This window comes from Agelaius phoeniceus, chromosome 18, assembly GCF_051311805.1.
Source record: "Agelaius phoeniceus isolate bAgePho1 chromosome 18, bAgePho1.hap1, whole genome shotgun sequence".
Lineage (NCBI taxonomy): Eukaryota > Metazoa > Chordata > Aves > Passeriformes > Icteridae > Agelaius > Agelaius phoeniceus.
In genome coordinates, this window is record NC_135282.1 from 2051515 (window position 1) to 2072324 (window position 20810).

The 20810-nt window shown below is 55.5% G+C and overlaps 1 protein-coding gene across 11 annotated transcripts in view; it reads left to right on the plus strand.

The window, feature by feature from the left end:
• Positions 1 to 20810, plus strand: part of NCOR2 (nuclear receptor corepressor 2) — a 228250-nt gene that overhangs the window by 177855 nt on the left and 29585 nt on the right. For all 11 annotated transcript variants that reach the window (XM_077188048.1, XM_077188054.1, XM_077188053.1 and 8 more), the window contains 5 exons: positions 6236 to 6378; positions 10644 to 10791; positions 13195 to 13750; positions 18045 to 18165; positions 19071 to 19308. In XM_077188048.1, the coding sequence (XP_077044163.1) occupies positions 6236 to 6378; positions 10644 to 10791; positions 13195 to 13750; positions 18045 to 18165; positions 19071 to 19308 (1206 nt within the window). The remainder of the gene's footprint in view (positions 1 to 6235; positions 6379 to 10643; positions 10792 to 13194; positions 13751 to 18044; positions 18166 to 19070; positions 19309 to 20810) is intronic.

Sequence of the window (20810 nt, forward strand, 5' to 3'; positions counted from 1 at the left end):
GCAAGTGGCAGGTCCTTGCTGAGGTCCTCCCTTGCCCTGCCCAGGCTCTGTGCTCCTTGTCCTCAGGGCACAGCCAGCCTGGGGCTCTTTATGCCTTTTCCCACCCTGAAGACACGGGATGGAGTCAGGTGATGAGGCATGATTGTAAAATACTGATGACAGAGAGTTAAATAACCCATGAAAACTCCTATATAGTTCCTTTTGGGTAGATATAAAATATTCCCTTGGATACCAAAGGCACTCTTTTGAATGCTTATTTTCAGTGCTGCCAGCAATTCATCTGAGTTTTGGACTGACCTGAACCATTTTTTCCCCAGTCCCGTTCTGTTTACAAAACTAAAATAAAGTCAGCCACCTTGCATCACCTCTGAAATGCAGGAGCTGGCTGGGTGATGCTGGCGAGCTGGCAGCTCCTTACCTTCCTCCTTTTGTCTCCCCTGTGCTCATGCTGGAGCCTTCCCTTCTCCCATCAGAGGTATTTACAACTGTAAAAACCTGCTGATAGTAGTAAAAGTGGGCTGGAGAAACTGGTTTGCAGCCCATGCCCGTCACTGCACGTTGTCCTTCTGGTGGCCTTTGGGGTGAGAAGTGCCTTGGGGTCTCCCACTCAGGTGTCCTGTATCCAGGCAGGGTGCAAGGGCAGTCCAGAGCAAGGAGAGCCCAGCCTGGCCATCCCAGTGTCCACAGCCAGAGTGCCGTGGGTGCCTGGTGTTCGTCATGAACTCTGTACAAAGCAACGTGGTGAAAATTATTTGGATGGGGCAGATTGGGTGCCAGGAGGGCACAACTGTGTCCAAGGCTTAAATTAGCCACACTTGCCCTGAGTGAGGCTGTGATTGACTGCAGTCCCATCCCTGCCATCCCAGGCTGGTGCTTGGCTGCCTTTCAGCCAAGGTGTCACCCCCGGGACCATGCCTGTGCCCCCAGAGCTGCACTTTCTGCCACCATTGGTTGAATGTTTCTCGAGTGTGTAGGAGCAAACTGCGAGGATTTGCTTAGTGAGTGTCAGTGAATGGAATACAAAAGGCCTGTCAGGAGGAACTGCTGGGTAATTACTATAATTTGCTGCCTACATTTTAATTTTGAGTATTATTTTTTCAACAATAAGGGAGCGGGAATAGTATCTGAACCAGGTGAAAGAAGAGAGCTGGGCCTGCCAGCAGTGGCTGCTCCATGTGTACTCACTGCCATGCTGGACCAGAGGGGATGGCACATCTCCAGGAGTGGGCATCCTGAGGGGGTCTTCCTGTCCCCTTCGTGTCAAAGGATAGGACACAGCAAAAAAGAAAGGCTGTGGCAGGAGTAGTAAAACCAGGCAGGTCTGTGATCAGGGCACAGGGCTCAAGGTTTTGCAGCAGGTGGATGCAGTGGCATAGGAATTATCCATTTCAAAGGGGAGACCTGGGAGCTGAGGGTCCCCAGCCAGGGCCAGCAGAGAGGGGACATTGCTCTAGAACTGAGCTGGTCCAAGATCCCAACTCCTTGTTGGTCAGGTACCCACACCTTGTTTGGTGACACTGCGTCCCTGCAGAGGTGGCATGATGGGTGTGAAAGGTGCTGGGAAGTTCAGCTGCAAGCTCCCTTGTAGGACACATCAGAGGTGTGCTTGTGTCCAGCCACCAAATGAGAGGTCCACTGGGAGCACAGCAGGCTGGTGCCAGCATCACCTGAAGGAAGGAAGGGCATCACCCACCATGGTGGCAAGAGCACCCCGAGCTGGCTGCCTGTGCCATGGTCCCTCCAGCAGCACTCCAGCACCTTTGGGGATGTGGGCTCACCACCACACACCCTCCACACTGCTTCAGCATCAGCAGCCTGGCGTGCACCTGGCTCTGCCGCCCACTGATCCATGGCCCCATGGCCCAGGAGAAGTTACTCACCTTCTCTGAGCCTCTGCAAAGCATCCCGAGGCTTTCGGGATGCCTTGGGTGGTGTCACTGACTCCGTAGGGCTGGTCTTTCTCCAGAACAGAATTGCAGCACTTTTTGGCGGTGCCGTAGCCAGAACTGCCTCCATGTTCACTCCCAAGAGGGTGTGTGGGTGCAAGAGGTACTGGAGGATCACACCAGGTACCGTCAGGCGTAGGGAGTGATATCACTTAGTTTTTCCCCTATAACCTTGCTCTGTTAATCCATGCGAGCTCCCATTAAGGGACCCTTTTACGGGCTCTCCCCGCCCTCACCAAGCCCAGGGTGGAGCTGGGCAGCCGTGCCAGAGCGCCTTGGAATGTCTCTAGTAAAAACCCCGAGCTGCAGAGAGCCGAGGGGGTGCGAGCCCGCAGCCCTCGCCCGCCGCGCTGCCCCTCCGGGTTTCTTCACAGCTCCCCGAGATGCCGAGCACGGTACCCCGCTCTCCGAGCTCCTCTTCCTTCCAGCCTCCACTTGCTGTACGGGAGCAGAGGCCCCGGTCTGCCCATGGCGACACCGGTGCCAAAGCTCTGCCCGTCCATCCCTGCTGTGCCAGGGCAGCGGCTGCGGTCCCGAGGTGTCCCTAGGCTCCACGGCACCCCGTCGGTGCGGCACTGGGCACTGGGCTCGCCGGCGCGCACGTCCCCAAAGAAAAGCGCCTTTGATTCACTTGAGAGCGGAGAAAACTATTAGCCAAGCTTTGTTTTCCTGGATCCCTCCCCCTGCCGCTGACATTCAGCCGAGAGCGAGGGAGACAGAAAGTGAGCGAGGGAGGGCGGGAGCGGGTGCCAAGCGCCGCACCCCTTGTCAGCTTGGGTCAGCGCCACGTTCGTTATTAATGCTCTGTCTAGAGGTCACATTCAGATGCAACGAGCCCCGGGTCAGCCAGAGGAACAGATTAGAGCTTGCTCGCTGCTCCGCCACATACCGACGGCACCGGCTCCCCGTCCCCGGGCTGGCAGGAGCGGAGCTGCCGCGCTCCCGCCCCTTCGCTTTTCTCCTGCCTTTTTTTTTTTTTTTTTTTAATTATTATTATTTCTTGGCAACGTCGGGCATCTCCTGAAACTGCACAGTCTCCCTATAGCCCCGAGCTGCTGAGCAAGGAGATGAGGTAGGGGAGAAAATACTGGCGGCGCTTCCATCCACCTTAACAACCGCGGCTGCAGCCGGCTGGAACGCTCCGGCGGGCGAGCGGAGGAGAGCGGAGAACGCTGTTCGCTCCGAAGGGAAGAGCGCTGGGGCCGGAGCATGTGTTCCCACCAACTTCTGCCATCGGGGTCAGGAGTCTGCCGCCTGTGACCTGGTTTCCAGCCTCGGTGCCCGTTTGCTCGCCGCTCCCGGCCGCCCATGGCTCTGAAATCCTCTCGCCCCCAGGATTTAAGGAACCGGCTTTGCTTTCTTCTCTGTCTCCGGCTGCTGCGAGGGAGCGAAAGCGAAATGCGTGGGGAGGGTGCGAGCGGAGCACTCGCAGCGCTTTGCCGCGGGCTGCCGTGCCCGGGGGGGCTTTGAAGAAGTGCCCTGAGAGCCGTGTCCTTCCCAGCCCACCCGCTGCACACTCCGGGTGTGCTCCCTGCCCGCCGGAGCACGTAAGTCGGGTGTTGGGGTCCGAAGGATGGGGTTAACCTCGAGGTTGTGTGTGGCTGCGTGCCTGCGGCAGAGCCTGCGTCCGGAGCCCCCGCCCCGAGCCGAGGAGCTCAGCCTTCCTGAGGATCTGATAACTCGGTTAGTCATAGTTTCAGTTGCGATGTGGAACCAAGGGCTGGTGCTGCCGTGCCGGGCTGGAGTGCGGGGCAGGGGGAGCAGGCTCTGGGAGTGGTGGCTCTGCTGGAGGAGCTCATGGAGATGGGGTGCCTGGAGAGCCGGGAGCTCACCGGGGGTGTCTCGGCTGGTCCCTCCCGAGTGTGCAGATAACTACAGTGTGGGAAGCAGGTGTTGCTGCTTCGCTCTGGTTTCATGTAGAAGAGTGGCGGGGCTCCCTGCTGGTCCCGCGGGCAGGGGCTGCAGGCAGCCTCCTCCTCCTCCTCCCAAGCAGTGGCCACCTGCCCTGCTGCAGGCTCCTTCAGCAGTGTCCTGGTGAGCAGGGGCACAGCCAGCCTGGGCAGGGGCAAGGACAGCCAGGAGCTGGCATTGCCTGTGGCCGGTAAAGGTCACACCACGCTGGGGACCACTCACGCTGACATCCATCACCCCCCCAGCCATGAGCTCTGCCATGCCAGCTCCTGCCTTCTGGCATCTTTCTTGCCACAGCACCCGTGCTCATGGCACATCCACACCGCTGCCAGTGTCTTCGTTTCAGCTTTGTCCGGGGCACACAATCAGCCTTGGCCCGGCTGTCACACTTGGTGCTGGGCCACCAGTGTGCTGATGAGCAGAGGGACAGAGCTGCTTGTTTGCTTTGGAAGGCAGCAGTGGGTTGTGTCAGAGGGGATGGGTTGTGACACTGGGGACTGTCCTGTTTTCCCCTGCGGCATTCAGCAACAGCAGGGGGAGGACTCTTGCCCCACTCGTTGCCTCAGGATTGGTGGCCGGATGTGATTTTTTTTTATAATTTTTTTTAAGAAGTCCCAGCCCATCAGCGGGGTGACAGAGGTCGTGGGTTTGGCTGAGCGAGGCTGGGAGTTGCAGAGTTAAAGCTCAAACTTGTTTCTTGGCTTGCCAGGGCCTTTCTGGTGCTCAGTGCATGTGATGCCTCGTACATGCAATTTGATAAGCCTGGTGCTGGGACGGGCAGGATACAGGCACCAGCTGGATGTTAACTCCTGCTGTGCTGGGTGCTGCTGGTTTTCTCCAGGACCTGGGAAGCAGGGAAGGGGGATTTCATCTCTCTGGGGGCACATGGTGTGAGGGCAGCCATGCCCTCAGCCCCCACGCCGTGCCCTCCCCTTGCATGGGCTCACAGAGCAGATCCTGGGGTGCGTCCTTTGGGCCTGGTTGCGTGTGGCTGTGCTGAGATCAGCCCATCCCCTGGGGTTTGTTGTTGAAGCAGAGGTTGGGCTGCCACTTTAGGGCCAGGCTGACACATGGCAGCAGCTTGGCAGGAGGCTGGCAGCAGGGCTGGGGCACAGCTGCAATGTTCCCAGGCATGAACAGAGCCATGCCAGGAGCCCCAGTGTGGGACTCACCATGGTCCCAAGCCCTGTGGTGTCAGCAGCCAGGGAGGGGCTTGGATGTGGAGCCAGTGGTCAGTGCCCACTCCCAGCCTCACAGGGCTCTGTGGTTGGTGGCCTCTGGGCAGAAAGTCCCTCAGCAAAGGAGAAAGATGTTCTTAGCAGGTTCATTCCGTGCTGGCTTTCATCTTGAAGTTACCTTTCTGTGGCAGTTTAGTAACTCTGGACTTAGAGACTCTGCATCCTGTGCCCTCACAAGGTGCAGGGAAGGGGTAAGGAGCTGTTGGCATGATAGTGGCATCACACGGGCAGTCGGGAGCAAGCCAGGCTGGCAGTGTCCCACAGGCTGGTGGCAGCTCCAGCCCCACAAGACACCACACGAAGGACCAGCCAACAGCAGGAGTAACTGCAGGCAGTAAGAAAGAAATGTCTGGAAAATCTGGATGGCTCTTTCACAGGTCACCTCCATGATCCTGGGGTGCCACTGCACCCATCCCTGGGCTGTGGTTGTAACTCCTACCTCCATCTGCAGGGCCAGGGGTGCCCAGATATCCCTGCAGAGATGGCAAGGACACAGGGTGCTGGTTGTCTCCTTCCTCCTCCTCATCCTCCTCCACCCTGCTGGGTTGGCCCCACGTTCGGGTGGCACCATCTGGCCAGGATTGCCAGCCCTTGGTGTGATGCCTGACCTGGGAAGCTGCTTTTGCTCATGAGCCTGTGATCAGCACTAATCCCCTGGCACACCTCTTCCCAGCCAGGGACATCACCCGGGCTTCCCTGCCAGCACGCTGCCGCTCACCTGCCCAGGCTTCCCTCCCTTCCCCACCAGGGCTGTGTGCCTTGGGGTGGGAAGAGCCTTTGCTTCGTGGTCAGGGCTGAGAGCAGCTGTCCCAAGTTCTCCTGGGCGTGCCAACACCTGCTGCAGCCGTCCCAAGGGACAGGGAGCTCTGCTGGGCCTCGTGACTGCCGAGACGCGGCTGTGGGACACGTTTTATTCCAGAGACGGTCAGCACAGCGCCTTTTTCCCCTTTGGAAAGAAAAACAGGCTCTCATAGGTCATCCCCTGGTCTAGAAGCCATTCAGACAGGTGCTGGTGAGCACATTGTTCCTGTGGAGTTTGGCTTGCACGGAGGAGGTTTCCCGTCCTGTGTGGATAATGGTGCCCTTGTGTGAGTGCTTCTGGTGTCAAACCTTTGTCCTCTGTGCCTCCTCCACCTGCAGGTCTCCTTGAGCATGGGCGGAACTGGTCGGCCATTGCCAGGATGGTGGGCTCCAAGACCGTGTCGCAGTGCAAAAACTTCTACTTCAACTACAAGAAGAGGCAGAACTTGGACGAGATCCTACAGCAGCACAAACTGAAAATGGTGAGAGCCCTGTCCCAACCTGCATTGGGCACTGGGGATATTTCCTAGCAAGGGCTTGGGTGCTTCCCACAGCCCAGGGCGGCCTTCATCACGTTGGGTGAAAGCTGTGGGGACTGTGGAGTGGCACAGGAAAGGGTTGTCCACCCGTCTGTCCCCCCTGGGAGGTCTGGATGAGGCAGAGCTGCTGCCTGAGTGTCTGGAGCGTGGCTGGTACATGGGGAGATAAGGAGCAGGGCTGTGTTGGCCAGGATGCAAGTTCTGATTGCTGTGCAAATACTTTGTTTCTGGTGAGACTGTGCAGTTCCGCCCTGGTGAGCAGAGAGCCCAGCTGGGCCACACGGGTCTGTGCCTTGCAGGTTCTGCAGTTACCTGCAGTAAACTGCTTTGGTTTGCCCCAAAGGAAATCAGAGATTTAGGACAATGTGAGGAAAGCCTGGCTCTGAAAGAGGTTTTCCTCAGCACTGCAAGTAGATGTGTACACCTCTCCGTGCCTCAGTTTCCCCTTCAGATGGGGCTAATGCTGCTTCTTTCCTGGCATGTGGTGCAGGGTGTGAATGCAGTGGGGCTTGTTTGGTGTTCTGGAGATAGCTTGGACTGCTAAGAGACACTAAAGATTATAATTATTTCATTTGTAGAGTATCCTGGGGTTCCCAGTTTCTGGCTAATAGAATTCACATGGCTAAACCCCCAAGGGGTGCTTTGAAAATGCAAAGGACAATGTTCAATGCAGGAATCTTTCCAAGCAAGCTATTACAGCAAGAGTAAAAAGAAAGACAGGAAAACATTCAATGACTCACCCAGGAATTTAATATCCTAGTCAGTCTATAGGAATGAGAGAAAGAGAAGACATCGGCGATTCTTTTTTATTAATTCTCTATGCACAGAGACACTCCTGTGTTCCCATGTTTCACCGAATTGTTTTTAGAAACAAAGCAAACAAACTATATAAAAGACCCCCAGACCCATATAAAGGCTGGAATGAAATATTCTGTGAAATGTACATCAAGCCCTCTGAATATAAAAAGTTACATTAGAAAGATATCATTGTTCATTACTGGGGAGAATCTGAAATAAGATCATACGGCTTTGCTGGCAGTGGAGCCGGTGTGTATTCATTTACTCTGCTCCCTAATGTTGCAGAAATTATATCACGGAAGTGTTTTTCTGCAGAACCACATTTTTCCCTGCATCCGTCCCTCCAAGGCAGCCGCTAGACTTCTCCAGTCTAATTGCTCACTCTCACTTGCAGTTTATATCAGCATCATCATTTTATTTTTCGAGCATTGGAGGCTGTGGGATTCGGTTGTGGAGAAGAACAATGAACATTCAGCTGTTATTTATTGTACTCTATTGTTTTGTGGCAACAGCAGATGCCAGAAAGCTGAATAAAATGAAAGAACAACTGAGATTAAATTGCCATGAACCTTCCTTCCTGACTCCTAAATATATAATCCCAAGCAAACTGAGCCTCCAAATCTCATCCTATAGCCAGTATCAGCCATGAGCTCTGTGGAGGAAGCACTTGTGGAGTAGCGTGGCATCATTTTGCCATGACATCCACAGATTATTCCCTGACCTCACCACCACCAGCTATTGCTGATCATGTGCAGGGAAATGCAGCAGCTCTGCTTTTCCTCCTCACGCTAAATGAGAGTAAACTTAATTAGCAGATCTCATTCATTTCCCAAATGGGGCTCGTTAATATTGTAGCCTCCTCTTCCAGGTAGGTGTGAGAGCAGGATTCAGCAGCGTGCAGGTGGCTCTGAGGAGCTGTGTGACCGGTGTGGGCTGGGAAACAGGCACGGAACCAGCCGGCTGCACCCTGGGACAGGCAGCCTGTTACTGCTGGGGCAGGGTCAGGCCACCTTGAGGCTTCGCTTTATCTGCCCTGCTGTGTGTTCTGGCTTGGTTTCACTGCTGCGCCGCTCAGATGTGTCCCAGCATCAGCGTCACTTAGCCTTGACCTTCAGCACACTGCACTCGCTAATCTTGGCATTTAAGGAAAGCAGGGCATCGGCAGGCACGCTGTCCTCGGAGCTGCTCCTTCTGCTAGTGGCTGGAGATAGGCCCTGTCTTCACTGGGAGCAGTCTCTGGTGTGACTGTCACTTTGGTCTGCTGGGCTTGTTTTGGCTTGTGCAGGAAAGAGAGGATAACTTGTGCCAGTTATCCCCAGGGCTGGGGCTGGTCCTGCTTGGAGACCAAGTCCTGTGGACCTCCTCTGAGCAACATTCCTTTAATTCCTTGCTTTTTTGGATGATGCTGGCTTTGCACAGCAAAAATGCTTCAGGAGTGTGCTCTGTAGGCCTCTGCTTCTGGGAATGAGTGCGTCTGACTTGCCTTGGTCCTGCTGTTGGGACAGGCTCAGCCTGATGGGAGGTTCCCATCAGGGTGGTTCCTGTTGGTAGCAGGGTTTGGGAGCTGTTTGGGTTGTTGCTGCCACATCAGGTGATGAGTGCAGGGAGAGGCCAGATTTGTCGGGAAGGCCCAGAAAGACATTGAGGAAGAGGAGGCATGGAGTGACCCCTCGTGCAGGGTTCTTGCTGTGCTCAGTGTATATCCTCAGTGGTCTTGGTGAGTCAGAATGCTTGAGTAGCACCAAGTCCTGGGTGCTCCTCAAGAAATACCTGGTGGAAGGTAGAGGAGCAAGACTGCACAAGGAGTCTGGAACTGTAGGCGTGATAAGAGACAATGTGGTGGACTTGAACACATCTCTTGATGCAGGCAGGATCTGCTGCCTGTATTTCACATAATTTCCCCTAAATACCAGTTTAATTATTTCCCAAACCCCAACAGTGGGGTTTGCCAGGAGAGGGACCCACGGTGCCTCTGGGGCCGCTCACTGCTCTGCTCTGCTCTGCTCTGCTCTGCCAGCAGCTGCGAGCCCCAGGCTCCGGCCAAGTAGGGTGCTGAGGTAGAGGCTGGTTCCCAGCTAATTCCCAGTGAGGAGCCCGCTCCTGCCCGCGGCTGAGTCACGGACCCGTGAGTAAGAGGCAGAGAAGTCTTTGCCATAGTAACGTCGGCGCTTTGTCACTGCCTCAGCGTGATGGGGAACTGCTGCTTCACACAGGAACGTGCGGGGCTGAATCGCTGCCGGGGCAGCACCAGGACACCACCAACAGGGCTGGGCTGGAGAAGGGGAACCACAGAGCCTGGCGTTCCTCCCTCTGCCTCTCTGTGCCTGCACAGAGCCGCTTCTCAAGTGCCTCTTTTCCCTCTCTCCTGCCCAGTTTGATAAAAATAGATTTTGAGCAAGCAGCGTTTCCAAGCAAAAAGCAGTTGTATTTGTTTGTTTTATCTGGAAGTTTTCTAAAGGATTGAAAAGTTGGGGGTGGGGGAAGGGGGGGACCAGCTCTTCCCAGCACAGAGATCCAGCAGCAAAGTTAACGTTTCCACCACGGCTTTATCTTTTCATCCATGTAAATAAACGTCCTACACACGTCACTCATGTGGGGTTTGCAGGGAGAGCCGGAGATGATGAGCCTATTCCTACTGGTAATATTTACTCAAGCAACAAGAGCAGGAAACAATAGCAAAGCCGAGACTTTTCCTTTAGGTCTGCAGGAGGGAGCAGCTGTCCACACCCTCGTGGCTGTGGCACGTGCTCCAGCCAGGAGGGAGGGTTGGGGCTGTCTCAGGGCAAGCCAGGACACCAGGCAGTCACCTTTGGGATGCCGTGCTGCACTGAGCTTGCCCACTGTCCACCGGTGACAGCTGCCCTGGCATGGGAGTCAAAGTTCTTTGGCAGCACCTGCCAAAGGGGTCATGAAAGCAGGTGCATGAAAATGTTGGCTGGGCCATATCTGGGGCATCAGCTCTGTTATCTGCAGATAAGCATCAAGTCTCAGCCACGCATGTTTGTGTAGCTGGCGGTAGAGCCTGGAAATGCGCAGGACCAACGTGTCACACGTGTGTCATGAGCAGACATGTGACCCCCCAGGCTCTTGCCAGCCCTGCACTGGTGACCTCTGCATGCTTGCCCCTTGTCCACGTATCTGTGCCATTCCTCCCCTGAATACTGAGGCTGGAGCTCCCTGTGGGGCCAGGCTGACCATTGCAGAGCAGTGAAAAGTTTTTGGCCAGGTGACACCGCACTGCCAGCCGTTCAACAGGTGAGCCTGGTCCCAAAGTCTGGTGCTCAGAGGGTTTACCCAGGGCAGGGGGTTGCTGGCAGTGTCCCTCTTGACCCACTGGGCAGGACCAGTGCTCTCTGCTGTCCCATAACTCCCCGTAGGCTTTGCCTCTCACCATTGTTGCTCTTCTTCAGGAGAAAGAAAGGAACGCCAAGAGGAAGAAGAAAAAAGGCGCGGCTGTTCAGAACGAAGAAGCCGCCTTCCCTCCCGCAGCTGAGGACGAGGAGATGGAGGTGTCAGGGACGAGTGGCAACGAGGAGGAGATGGCAGAGGAGGCAGAAGGTGAGGCAGGTGGGGGCTGTGGCAGGGAACGGGCTCAGCTCCTCTGGCTTTGCTGCCTGGTCACGGCAGAGGCACTGCGCACGGCCTCTCTGGGATTGCACTCTCAAGGGGTCTGTCACCCCAAAGTCACACCAAGGTGATGGTGTCTCACAGCACTCGTGGCATTTTGGATGCCTCTGGATTTCACGCTTGCAAGGAGTGCCCTGGATCACTGCCCTCCTCCCGTGTCTGTCTGGACAGATGGCTATTTTGGGAGCCCTTTGGTTTCTGATTTCCGTCAGTGCGCTTTCCAAGAGCACACAGGCTCCCAGGACCTCCTGTAAATCACATTTCTTGGTGTTTTGCTCCAAAGGAGGGTCCCTGCATGCTCTTATCCACCACTGTGAGCTCTCTTGGAGCTTATCATGGGCTCAAGGAGAGATAACCCACCAAGGTCTGTCCCCATCTCATCAGGGCACTGCTGCTTTCCTGGGCAGTGGAGCTCCCAGAGCCCAGCACTGGAGAGAAGGCAGGAGAAGCCGTGGTCTGCCACCAACCAGGCTGATGCACCTTGGTGGGCTTTTCCTCCTCCTTTCCCTTTTAAGTCAGCGTTTTTCTCCCTCCCAGCCATACCAAAGAAAGGAAAGAACTTGAAAGTGACAATTTTCAGCTATTTATCGCTTAGAAAGCGCAGCAGTTTGGAGTTCAGAGAAAATGTGCACAATTTTCCAACAATGCCCATTTGACTTCTGTCAAAGTAATTTAATAACTTAACCAGCACTCTGGCACCACACTGGTTCCTGGCCTTAGCACCCAGGCTAATGGGACTTGAAATGGGAAATCTTTTCAAATCATCCTTGTGAGTGACTCATTACAAGGCAGATTCCAGGTAAATCTTTGTGCGAGGTGATACGTGACTCACAGGAGCAAAGTAAAAGGTAGTTACCGCTCTTTGTAAGAGTGCCTGAGAGGAAACAACATGATTTTGAGATTACAGATCTCTTGACATGCTTCTGAGCCTTACTCCCCAAGCATCGGCTCTTGCTCTGCTGCTGGGGTGCCCTACAGAGCTGTGGAAAAGCATGAGGGGCATGAAAAATGTAATGGGCATGGAAGTGCCAGGGTGGTGTTACACAGGAGATGGGCACTGGCCCCAGGGTGACATTTGGGGATACTCAGACAATACCCTGCATTTGCAGGGGCCATGTGGCCAATCCAGGGACAGGGGGAAAGACTTAGTATGGGAATTATGGTGTAGACTCTGGATTCAGCATCTGGAGGGAATGCAAGGTAGTCTAGAGTTTGGCTGAGTTTGGGATGAGCCACTGTTGGGTGTCTCAGGACAGCATTCAGAGTAGCATCAAGTGGCAGTTGGGAAGAGTTTTGCCAAACACACTGTGAGCCTTGTCCTGGCTGGGTGATGGGACACCTCAATTCTTGTTTGCAAGTGAGTAAGATTGGAGAAGACTGAGATTCCTGATGAGTGTGGTTCGATTTCACTCTGAGGACAGATGGATGTGCTCCGATGTACAGCTTTTAGGACACAGTCCCTCTGTGGCATTCCTCTCACCAGCGTTTGAAAGTTGTCTGAGCTGCTGTGGAGGGAGGCAGGTCAAGGAATGCATGTGAGGAAGCCTTTGGGGCATGAGCGTGAGAGCCCTGTCCGGTGGGGACACGCTGAGATGGGACTGTGGAAATCTCCTGGTGTTCCTGGCCCTGGCCATGTTTGTCCGGCCGAGCCTTGGAGGGAGTGATCCTCTCCCCAGCTGTAGAAACAATCTCTTGGCAGCACCTAACCCTGAGCAGTGCATGGACGCTTGTGCTTCCAGCTCACATCAGGCTGCTGGTGGCAGGTCTGGGAATGATCCTTCCCATGTAATAATTAACCTGTCCTGCAGCACTGCCAGCGCTTTCCTTTCGCTGACCCTGACCTCCTTTCTTCTGCCACCAACAACAAACACGTGTAGTGTTTTGGGATGATCCCAGCTGCTCCAGGGGTGGCAGAGCCAGGGAGACAGGTGATGTAAGTCAGCGAGTAGGGTGCCTGGTCTGAGGCAGCTGATCATGTGCCATGGGTAAGAGGGCAAGAAGGGAGCAGATCTTGTCCTGCCAGACCAACCAGCAGCCAGGGTTTTCCCTTAACATCCAGCTTCCCAGTCGCTTAGTCTGCAGGCTTTTGGGCGTGTGATTTTGTGTTTGGGTGGGGGTTAACAGTCGTGCTGGGCAAGCAGAGAGGCCCCCAGAACAGCCCTTTGCTTAGCAGGCTCTGGATCTGGGGATCCCAGCACAGTTCTCCCAGCCCTGGGATCATCTCCCCCTCAGAGGAACGAGGGCGTTCTCTTCCCAGGGGAGGGGGTGGAGGCAGCGATATGGGAAGCAAAAATCTCAGGCTGATCCTTATTTTTATTTCTTCCCTTTTCTCAGCTGCAGTAAATAACAGCTCCGACACCGAGAGCATTCCCTCGCCAAGGCCCGAAGCCAAAGAAGGAGGCGAAAACGGGGCCAAGGCACCACCCGGGCCGGGAGGTGACGCCGGCACAGAACCGGCAGTCAAGTGGGAAGAGGCTCCAACGCCCCCCGGCGCTCCCCCTGCTCCCCCTGCCAACCCCGCTCCTGCCTCCAGCCCCCCGCCGGAGACGGCTCCCGAGGCTCCCAGCAGCGAGGAGAAGGTGCCCGAGGAGCTGGTGGTGGACGTGGTGAAAACGGAGGAGCCGGAGGAGAAGGCGAGCGAGGAGCCCTGCAAGAGCGAGGTGAAGAAGGAGGAGAGCGAAGAGAGCCAGGAGAAGGACAAGGGGAATGACAAGAAGGTGGAAAGCGGCGTCAGCAGTGCGGGGACGGCAGGGACGGAGGGGACGCCCAAGGCTGAGAAGAAGGAGAGCCACAAGGGCAGCAAAGGCCCCGGGGTGAACCCCGACAGCGACTCCAGCGCGACCTGCAGCGCAGACGAGATGGATGAGCAGGATGCTGTGGACAAGAGCAGGTAGGAGCGGGGGACAAGGGGACAAGGGCATGACCCAAGGGCCAGATGAGCTTTTCCATTGTGTCACAGTGCCCATGGGTGCCTTTGTGAGCTCCTCCTGGGGAGTATCAGTGCTCAGGTGCTCTCCCAGGCAAAGGGACTTCCCAGCTGTGTCCCCATGTGCCCCCAGCCCTTTGGCTGTTGCTTCCAAAGGGGCTGTGACACAACAAGCAGTGCGATGTCCCAACGCACGGGTGCTTCTAGGACATGGACGTGGGCAGATGTTGGGTGCAGAGCCACTGCATTTGCTGGTGGCAGCTGCCCATCTGGGTGACGCAATGGAGCAGGGTGTGCTCTCAGGGACAGTGGAGTTGTGCTGGTTTGCCAGCATCCGGGGCTGGGAATGGTTTCTGTCTCAGTTGGCATTGGCAGGAGAAAAGTCGCGTCAGGGATGCCTTTTTACTGCAAGAGGGGGCAAGCTGCTCCTCTGGCAGAGGTGTTGCTGAGATCTGTAGGGGCAAATTATCCATCCTGGCCATAAAGGCAGGAGAATGTGGTCTGTGTGAGCTTTCCTGGGGCCATGCCAGTGGGTCTTCACCTGAGCCACTGCAGTCCCAAGCCCTCCACCCACCCCTAGGTCTGGCAGCCAAGAGCGCCTCAGCCCCTTCATGGATGGCTCTTGGGACAGGGAGGAGAAACACTGGCCTCCTCCTTGGAGAAACATCTTGCTCCCCTCCCAGCTTTTCCCACAGGGCCCTCCCCACCCAAGAGCCTCACACATGGATAGAGGGTTTTCCATTTTTTAAAGAATACATGTGAATACACACAGCTTTGTAGCACTGAATTTTATGATGGCTCCTGGGCCAAGTGGGACTCCTGTGTACACCCTGCCATTGTATGTAGGGACAGCTGTCCCTCCTTGACTTAGAGCTGGGCAGGGACTGAAGGCTGACATCCTGCATCCAGTGTCTTGCAAGCCTTCTGTGGGCTCACAGGGAGCAATGTGGCAGCAAGATGGGTGCTGCCAGGCTGGGCAGGCTGTGGATGTGTGCAGCGCTGTGGATGGGGTTGTTGAAAAAGCAACTGAGCAAAGTGATGAGATGAAGTCAGAGGGAGCTGGTGTGCATCCCACCGCTCCACATGGCCTCTTGTGTTTCCCCTGTGGTTGATGCAGGAGCCAGTGGATGAGCGCTGCTGGTGTGGGAGCATCCTCTGGGGTGCAGCCCCTCACTGCCAAGCAGCTGGAGCAGTGCAGGCGGTGCCAAGGGGTGGTGGAGGTGCTGCTGGCCAGCCCCGTGGCAGGGCTGAGGCCTCTTGGCTGCAGTGCTCCTCTCCAGCAATGGCCAGAGTCCAGCACCACCCCTCCCCACCCTCCCCAGCTTCCCAGACAGGAGAAAACCTCCCAGTAAGGGAGAGTGAGGCCAACAGGGCTGTCCTCCTCCAGTTTAACATTAACCCAACCGAAAGCAGGGCAGCAGTGGCTTGCACCAACTTCTCAGCAGCAAAGAGAAGCAAAGAAGCAAATCCTCTTGGGAACAACTTTTCCATCGCGGCTCCTCGCTGAGTCAGCTCCTATCTCGCTTGTCAAACAGTTACCAGCTTCCAGGAATATTAAACACCAAACAGGCGTCCCGAGCTCCCGGGCCACTCCTCTCAGCCGGTGTGGTGATGAGGCGCGGGCGATAGCAGAGCCTGCTGGCACGGGAAGGCTGCAGCTGACGCTGGCATCGGGCGCTTCCCAACCCAGAAGCACCCACAGGGTTGATCCTCAGCTGGCTCAGAGCTTTTGGCTCCCAGTGGGGACTCGGTGGCCTTGCCAGCTGTAGCTGTGCTCCCTTGCCTTCCCCGTGGGCCCGGGGCTGCCGGGCCGCGGGCGTTGGCGCTGCCGCAGCGTGACTCGCGCGGAGCGGGGCCGTGGTGCCGCGTGAGCCGCCCCGTCACCGCATCACCCGATGCTCGCCCACCCACCCAGCGCCAGCGGGGCGTGGGTGCTCTTCCCTGCGCTTGTGAAAGCATCAAGCTGTCCCCGGCATCTCCCAGAAGAGGACAGAGGGTGGCTGGGGTGTCCCCGCGGTGAGAAAGGGAAGGGTTCAGAGTAGGGGCAGCCTTTTTTTGGTCCTCCTGCAGTTCGCGCTAGCAAAGACATGTCCAGGATTGAGGAGGCGCAGCCTTAACTCATCCAGGCTGAAGGAGGCAGCTGGTTGTCTGTGGTTCCATGCAGCGAGTGCTGCAGGAGGGCTGCTGCAAGCACAGCCAAGATGTGGTTCAGCAGGAGGTCACGCCAGATGGGGACATGTGAGGGAGGCCACACACAGCTACCACTGCAGACCTGCAGCATGGTGAGGAGACACCTGCACCGACCATGCCGGTGCTGCACGTCCCATTGCTGGCTCTGCTGTAGGTGCAGGGACTCTGCCAGGCCAGTGCCACATTGGAGCCATGTCTCTGGCTTAGGGGAACCCGTTTTGGAGCTCTGATAGCCACTGCCTTTGCACAACTGCTGTGGAGTCATGTTTGGCTGGGTCATGTGTCAGGGTGTTGGATCATCTGGAAGTTAAATAAGTCCCCATCCGTCTCCGTGGCAGAAGGAGAAAGAGTATGGGAAATGCAGTGTCATGGTCATCCCCAAAGCTTGATGCCTGGGAGGGGACATTTCCATACTGCTGAGGTTTAGCTGTGAGCCTGCCAACCCCTTCCTGCTCTGACTCTTTTCCCATCTTTCCCAATGCCATCAGCCATCTTAAGGCGCTGGTCCTTGGGTTTGGGAGGTGCTGGGTTGGCAGCAAGTGGATAAGAATTGTTCAAGAATTGTTCACACGGTGATTTCCAGAGCAAAGCACCCAACAGACATCCCATTGTCTGGCGCAAGATCTGCCGGGAGGGACGTAATAAATTAGGCAATTTGCATATTAATGAATTTAATACTGACTTTGGCTTCCCAAGCATCAGGATCCTGGAGGGCTTCAGGAAACCTGAAGATCTTGAGGGTGCTTAAAGGGACTTTAAGGGTGCTTCAGTGTACCTCTTGAAGCACCAACGAGTGCACAAAGCAGCTGCTGGGGTGGCAGTCCCACAGCTCAGCCTGTGATGAAGGTCTCAGGAGCAAGTGCTAGGTGCCCTTGTCCCCAGCCTTGTGTCTCAGCAGATTTCGGGGCACTGCACCCTTCCAGGAGTGCAGCTTCACAACACCCATGTGGCTCCTCAGGCAGACATCATTGGGATTATTTAAGGAAGAATTTTTTCAAATTTGCTGTCCCTTGGTTGGTTTTTTCTGAGTGCCTAACCCTGGTGCCACTGTGGAGGTGGGTCCCCTTCCCCTCTGATGCCAGGCACTGTGCAGAGCGAGGGCTGGGGCAGCCCCAGCACCATGATGAGTTTATTCCCCACACACGGCCCCGCCACGCTTGTTTATTCATCCAAGGGTGAGCATGGAATGACCTTGAAATTTATAGGCTGAAGAGAGCACTGAAATAACAGCTAAAATAAACAAATCAAGCTGTAAAGCTTGAAAACTATGAACTGGCTTCAACAGACTGGAGTCAGGAGGGAGAGAGAGCAGAGATGGCCTGGGCAGACGTGGTCCCTGAGATCTCAGCATGAGCTCAGGAGCTGGACATGCTGAGGGTTTGACCCAAGGGCTTTGCACGCCTGCATCCCCACCCCATTTTGGTGGCACCATGGGGGTGCCCCCCATGTTTGCACAGGGGCTCTGCATGGCTGCCTGAGTGTTACCAGGCAGCTCAGACAGCCAAGGGGAAGAGCAAGTGGTGAGGGTGCAGGGCTGCACAGCTGCTGAGTGCCAAATCCCATCCAAATCCAGCCTCTTATCTTTCAAGTGACCCAAGGGCCTGAGTTGCCTGCACATGGTGGCTTGCCCTGGCTTTAGCACCTTGATAAAAGACAGTCCTTGAAGAAGAGCATGAAGCCCTGGTGAGGTGTATGTGTGAGCTCTGGAGGGTAACATAATGTCCAAATGAAATCCAGGCTGGTCGCCTCGCTCCATAACACCCAGCTCCAGAGTCCATTTTCCCTCAGGTTTATTCTGGACAACAGCAGCTTTGCTAGAAATAGCATGGGGATGAGGGAAAGTGGGCTCAAGAGCCTCTTGAGCCGGACATAAGGGTCTTGTTTGAACATGTAGTCCCTTGGGGTTGTCTTTGAGCCCAAATTCCCAGCAGCCAGCAGCGGTCCAGCACGCTCCTCTCTGATGCAGAGGATGTCCTCTGGGTTTGGCAGCACAGAACAGGGGTGCAGGCTGTGGGGGAGCTGAGGGCCATGGAGCCTGTCCATGGCTGATGTCCTGTTTTGGTTCCAGGTTGCTGTCCCCCCGGCCCAGCCTGCTCAACACCGCCAGCGACGCCCGGCTCAACTCCTCGCCGCAGAAGCCGCTGGACCTGAAACAGCTGAAGCAGAGAGCTGCTGCCATCCCTCCCATTGTGAGTACCCTGCTGGAGAGGACAGGGGCTGGGAGCACAGCCTGTGCCTCGTGCACACTCTCCCACTGGGCTCCACGGTGTGCATCAGGGTTGCAAGGATGTGCTCATCCCTGGGGATGGCCTCTGGTCCACAGAGAGCTGTGCCTGGGCGGTGTGAGCCCCCAGCCAGGCAAGGTGCTCCCTGTGCAGAGGGTGTTCCCAGCTGCTGGAGCAGCTCTGCCAGCAGCATTTGGATGTCTCTTGAGCTCTTTTATCAGAAAATCGTGGGAGGTCTGGACAGAAAAAGCTTCTCACTGCCACATGACTGCTGCCTCCCATGGCTTTAAAAAGGAGTGCACCTTCCCAGCCCTGCACTTCATCTTGTGCTTGAAGGATATCACCTTACTCACCCACGAGTTTTGCTTGGTCCCCCTTTCTGACTGTTCAGTAGCCATGTATTGAAAGTACTGATACAGTGTTTAGGCTGTGAGAAGAAGCATCCTGGTATCTCCAGGGTCAGCACTGGAGGAGCAGCAATGCAGGGTGGGCAGGGAGGAAATCCTGCTTTGGGGTTTGCATGATCAGGGGGGCCTATTTCTGATGCTCTTCCAGTTTCCCATATCGTAGCTTAAGACGTGGCTGCTGTAATGTAATGTCTGGCAAAAGCTACAAGCACATAACTGTAGATAAGAGGTTTTGAACAAGTCTGACTCTTTGCTGTAGTATCACCAGCACAGAGCTGGTACTCTTTGTCATGGGCTTTTAAAATCTCCTGTGGCTAGTGAGCTTTGAAGCCCTGTTTGGTCTCTGCTAAGACTTGCCATGATAGTGTGGGGCAGGGGCTTCTCATAACTCGTGATGCCTTCAAGATTGTTACGGATGTCAACAGCACATGATGAGTGTAACCAACTCTTACTGCTTTGCAGATTTCAGAAGGTTTCTCAGAGGGGGTATTGCAGAGTGGAAGCGCGAAGCCTCAGGTGCCTCCCCACGCCTTGGCTCTCTACCAGCAGCAGATCACAAAAGCCCACGAGTCTGCCCGCGAGGACATGCCCCCGAGCAAGCTGTCACAGTCCCAGCAGCAGCAGGCTGAGAAGGAGCAGCAGCAGCCCAGCAGCAGCCCCAGGGGGAAGAGCCGGAGCCCCGCTGTTGGAGAGAAGGAAGGTAGGGCTGTGCGCGCGTTCATCCGCGCGGAGCTCCCGGGGCGTGCAGCTGCACGCAGCCAGCAGCTTTCCCCCTCCTAGGTGAAAGCTTGTTTCAACCCCTGAAAGCTCTTTAATAGCATCTTGAGGCAGGACGAGAGAGGCATGGCTAATTTCCCATGTTCATTAGACAGTACATGATGTCTCATTGAGCCCACAGCAAACGCCGGGCAGTGTGGAGCGCCAAGGAGGTGAAGATTGCCTTTATTAGCATCTGCCATTCACCAGAGAGCAGAGGGGCCTGGAGGCATGCCAAGGCTCTGGGTACAATGGCTCTTTTCTACCTTGCTGGCTTTCTATAAAGAATGCTTTTAATGCACAGCAGGGACCATTATTTCATTTAAAATCAATGCTAATACTGTGACTCGGAGTCCAAAGGTTCCTGTAAAGATTCCCAGTGCTTTCTCCCTGGAATAGCTCTGATGTGGTTTGGCTGCCTAATGAGCAATTCAGAGGTTCCCACCATAGAGCATCTGAAGCATTATTAGCTTGAGCACCTGGGGATCAAGGTTAAGGAGAGACGGGAAGTCCTGATGAAACCATCCTCTAAATGTGTTTTTAATCTGAGTGTTAGAGTCTGTTCCAGTTCAGAGTCTGTGTCCCTGCCCCCTGTAGCTTGCCCGTGGCTCAGTTGTTAAGGAAGATGAGAGGCTGTCCCCAATGGCACGGTCAGGGAAGTTGGGCTTGCGTGGGTACAGTGTCCACCAGTGCTGGATCCTGAACAGGAGTGGCTGCAGCTGCAAAAATCACCTGCTTGTGCATGGAAGAGAAGGGTGGATATGACTGCACTGAGGAGGCACTGGACTTGGCTGTGATGTTTGCTGGAAAATCACTGCACTAGTTCACCCTGGGGCAGCCAGGATTGTGGCAGCCTGCTGTGCAGAGTCCAGGCCAGGTAGTTATTCCTCAAGCTGTCATGTTCCTCTGGACAGAAGGATTTGCTTGCATTGTTGGCACTTGGCCACAATTTTTTCAAACAATAAATAGCACCATGTGTGCATCACACCTTGAGAGTGTTTTGCATATAAGCAAGGAAGGTGACTGCTCACCTTGCAAGAAAGGGAGTTTCCCCTAAGTCGTTGCCACCCGTGAAGTCCCATTTCCAGTAGATCTTATCCTGCTGTGCTCCTGTTTGCTGCCCAGGTGGAGCAGTTCCCCTCCAGCTCTTCCTCCCCAATGGCAGGTAATCAGGTTTGATCTCCTGTGCTGTAATCCTGTGCACATCTGATGCTGCACTGCTCAGCTTCCTTGTGAGCTGGGTGCCACTGCCAGCACTCCAGCCCAGAGCTCTGCATTGCCCGTGTCCCAGTGCTGCAGCTCCAGCTTCCTCCTGGCCACAGGAGGATGAGGAGGTGAGGCAGATGAGTGGGTATGAGGTACAAGGCAGGCTTTAGGTGTTGAAGTCACCCACTCCACTCTGTGGTCTGCTGGCACCATTATCAAATACAAGGATCTGTTATCCAG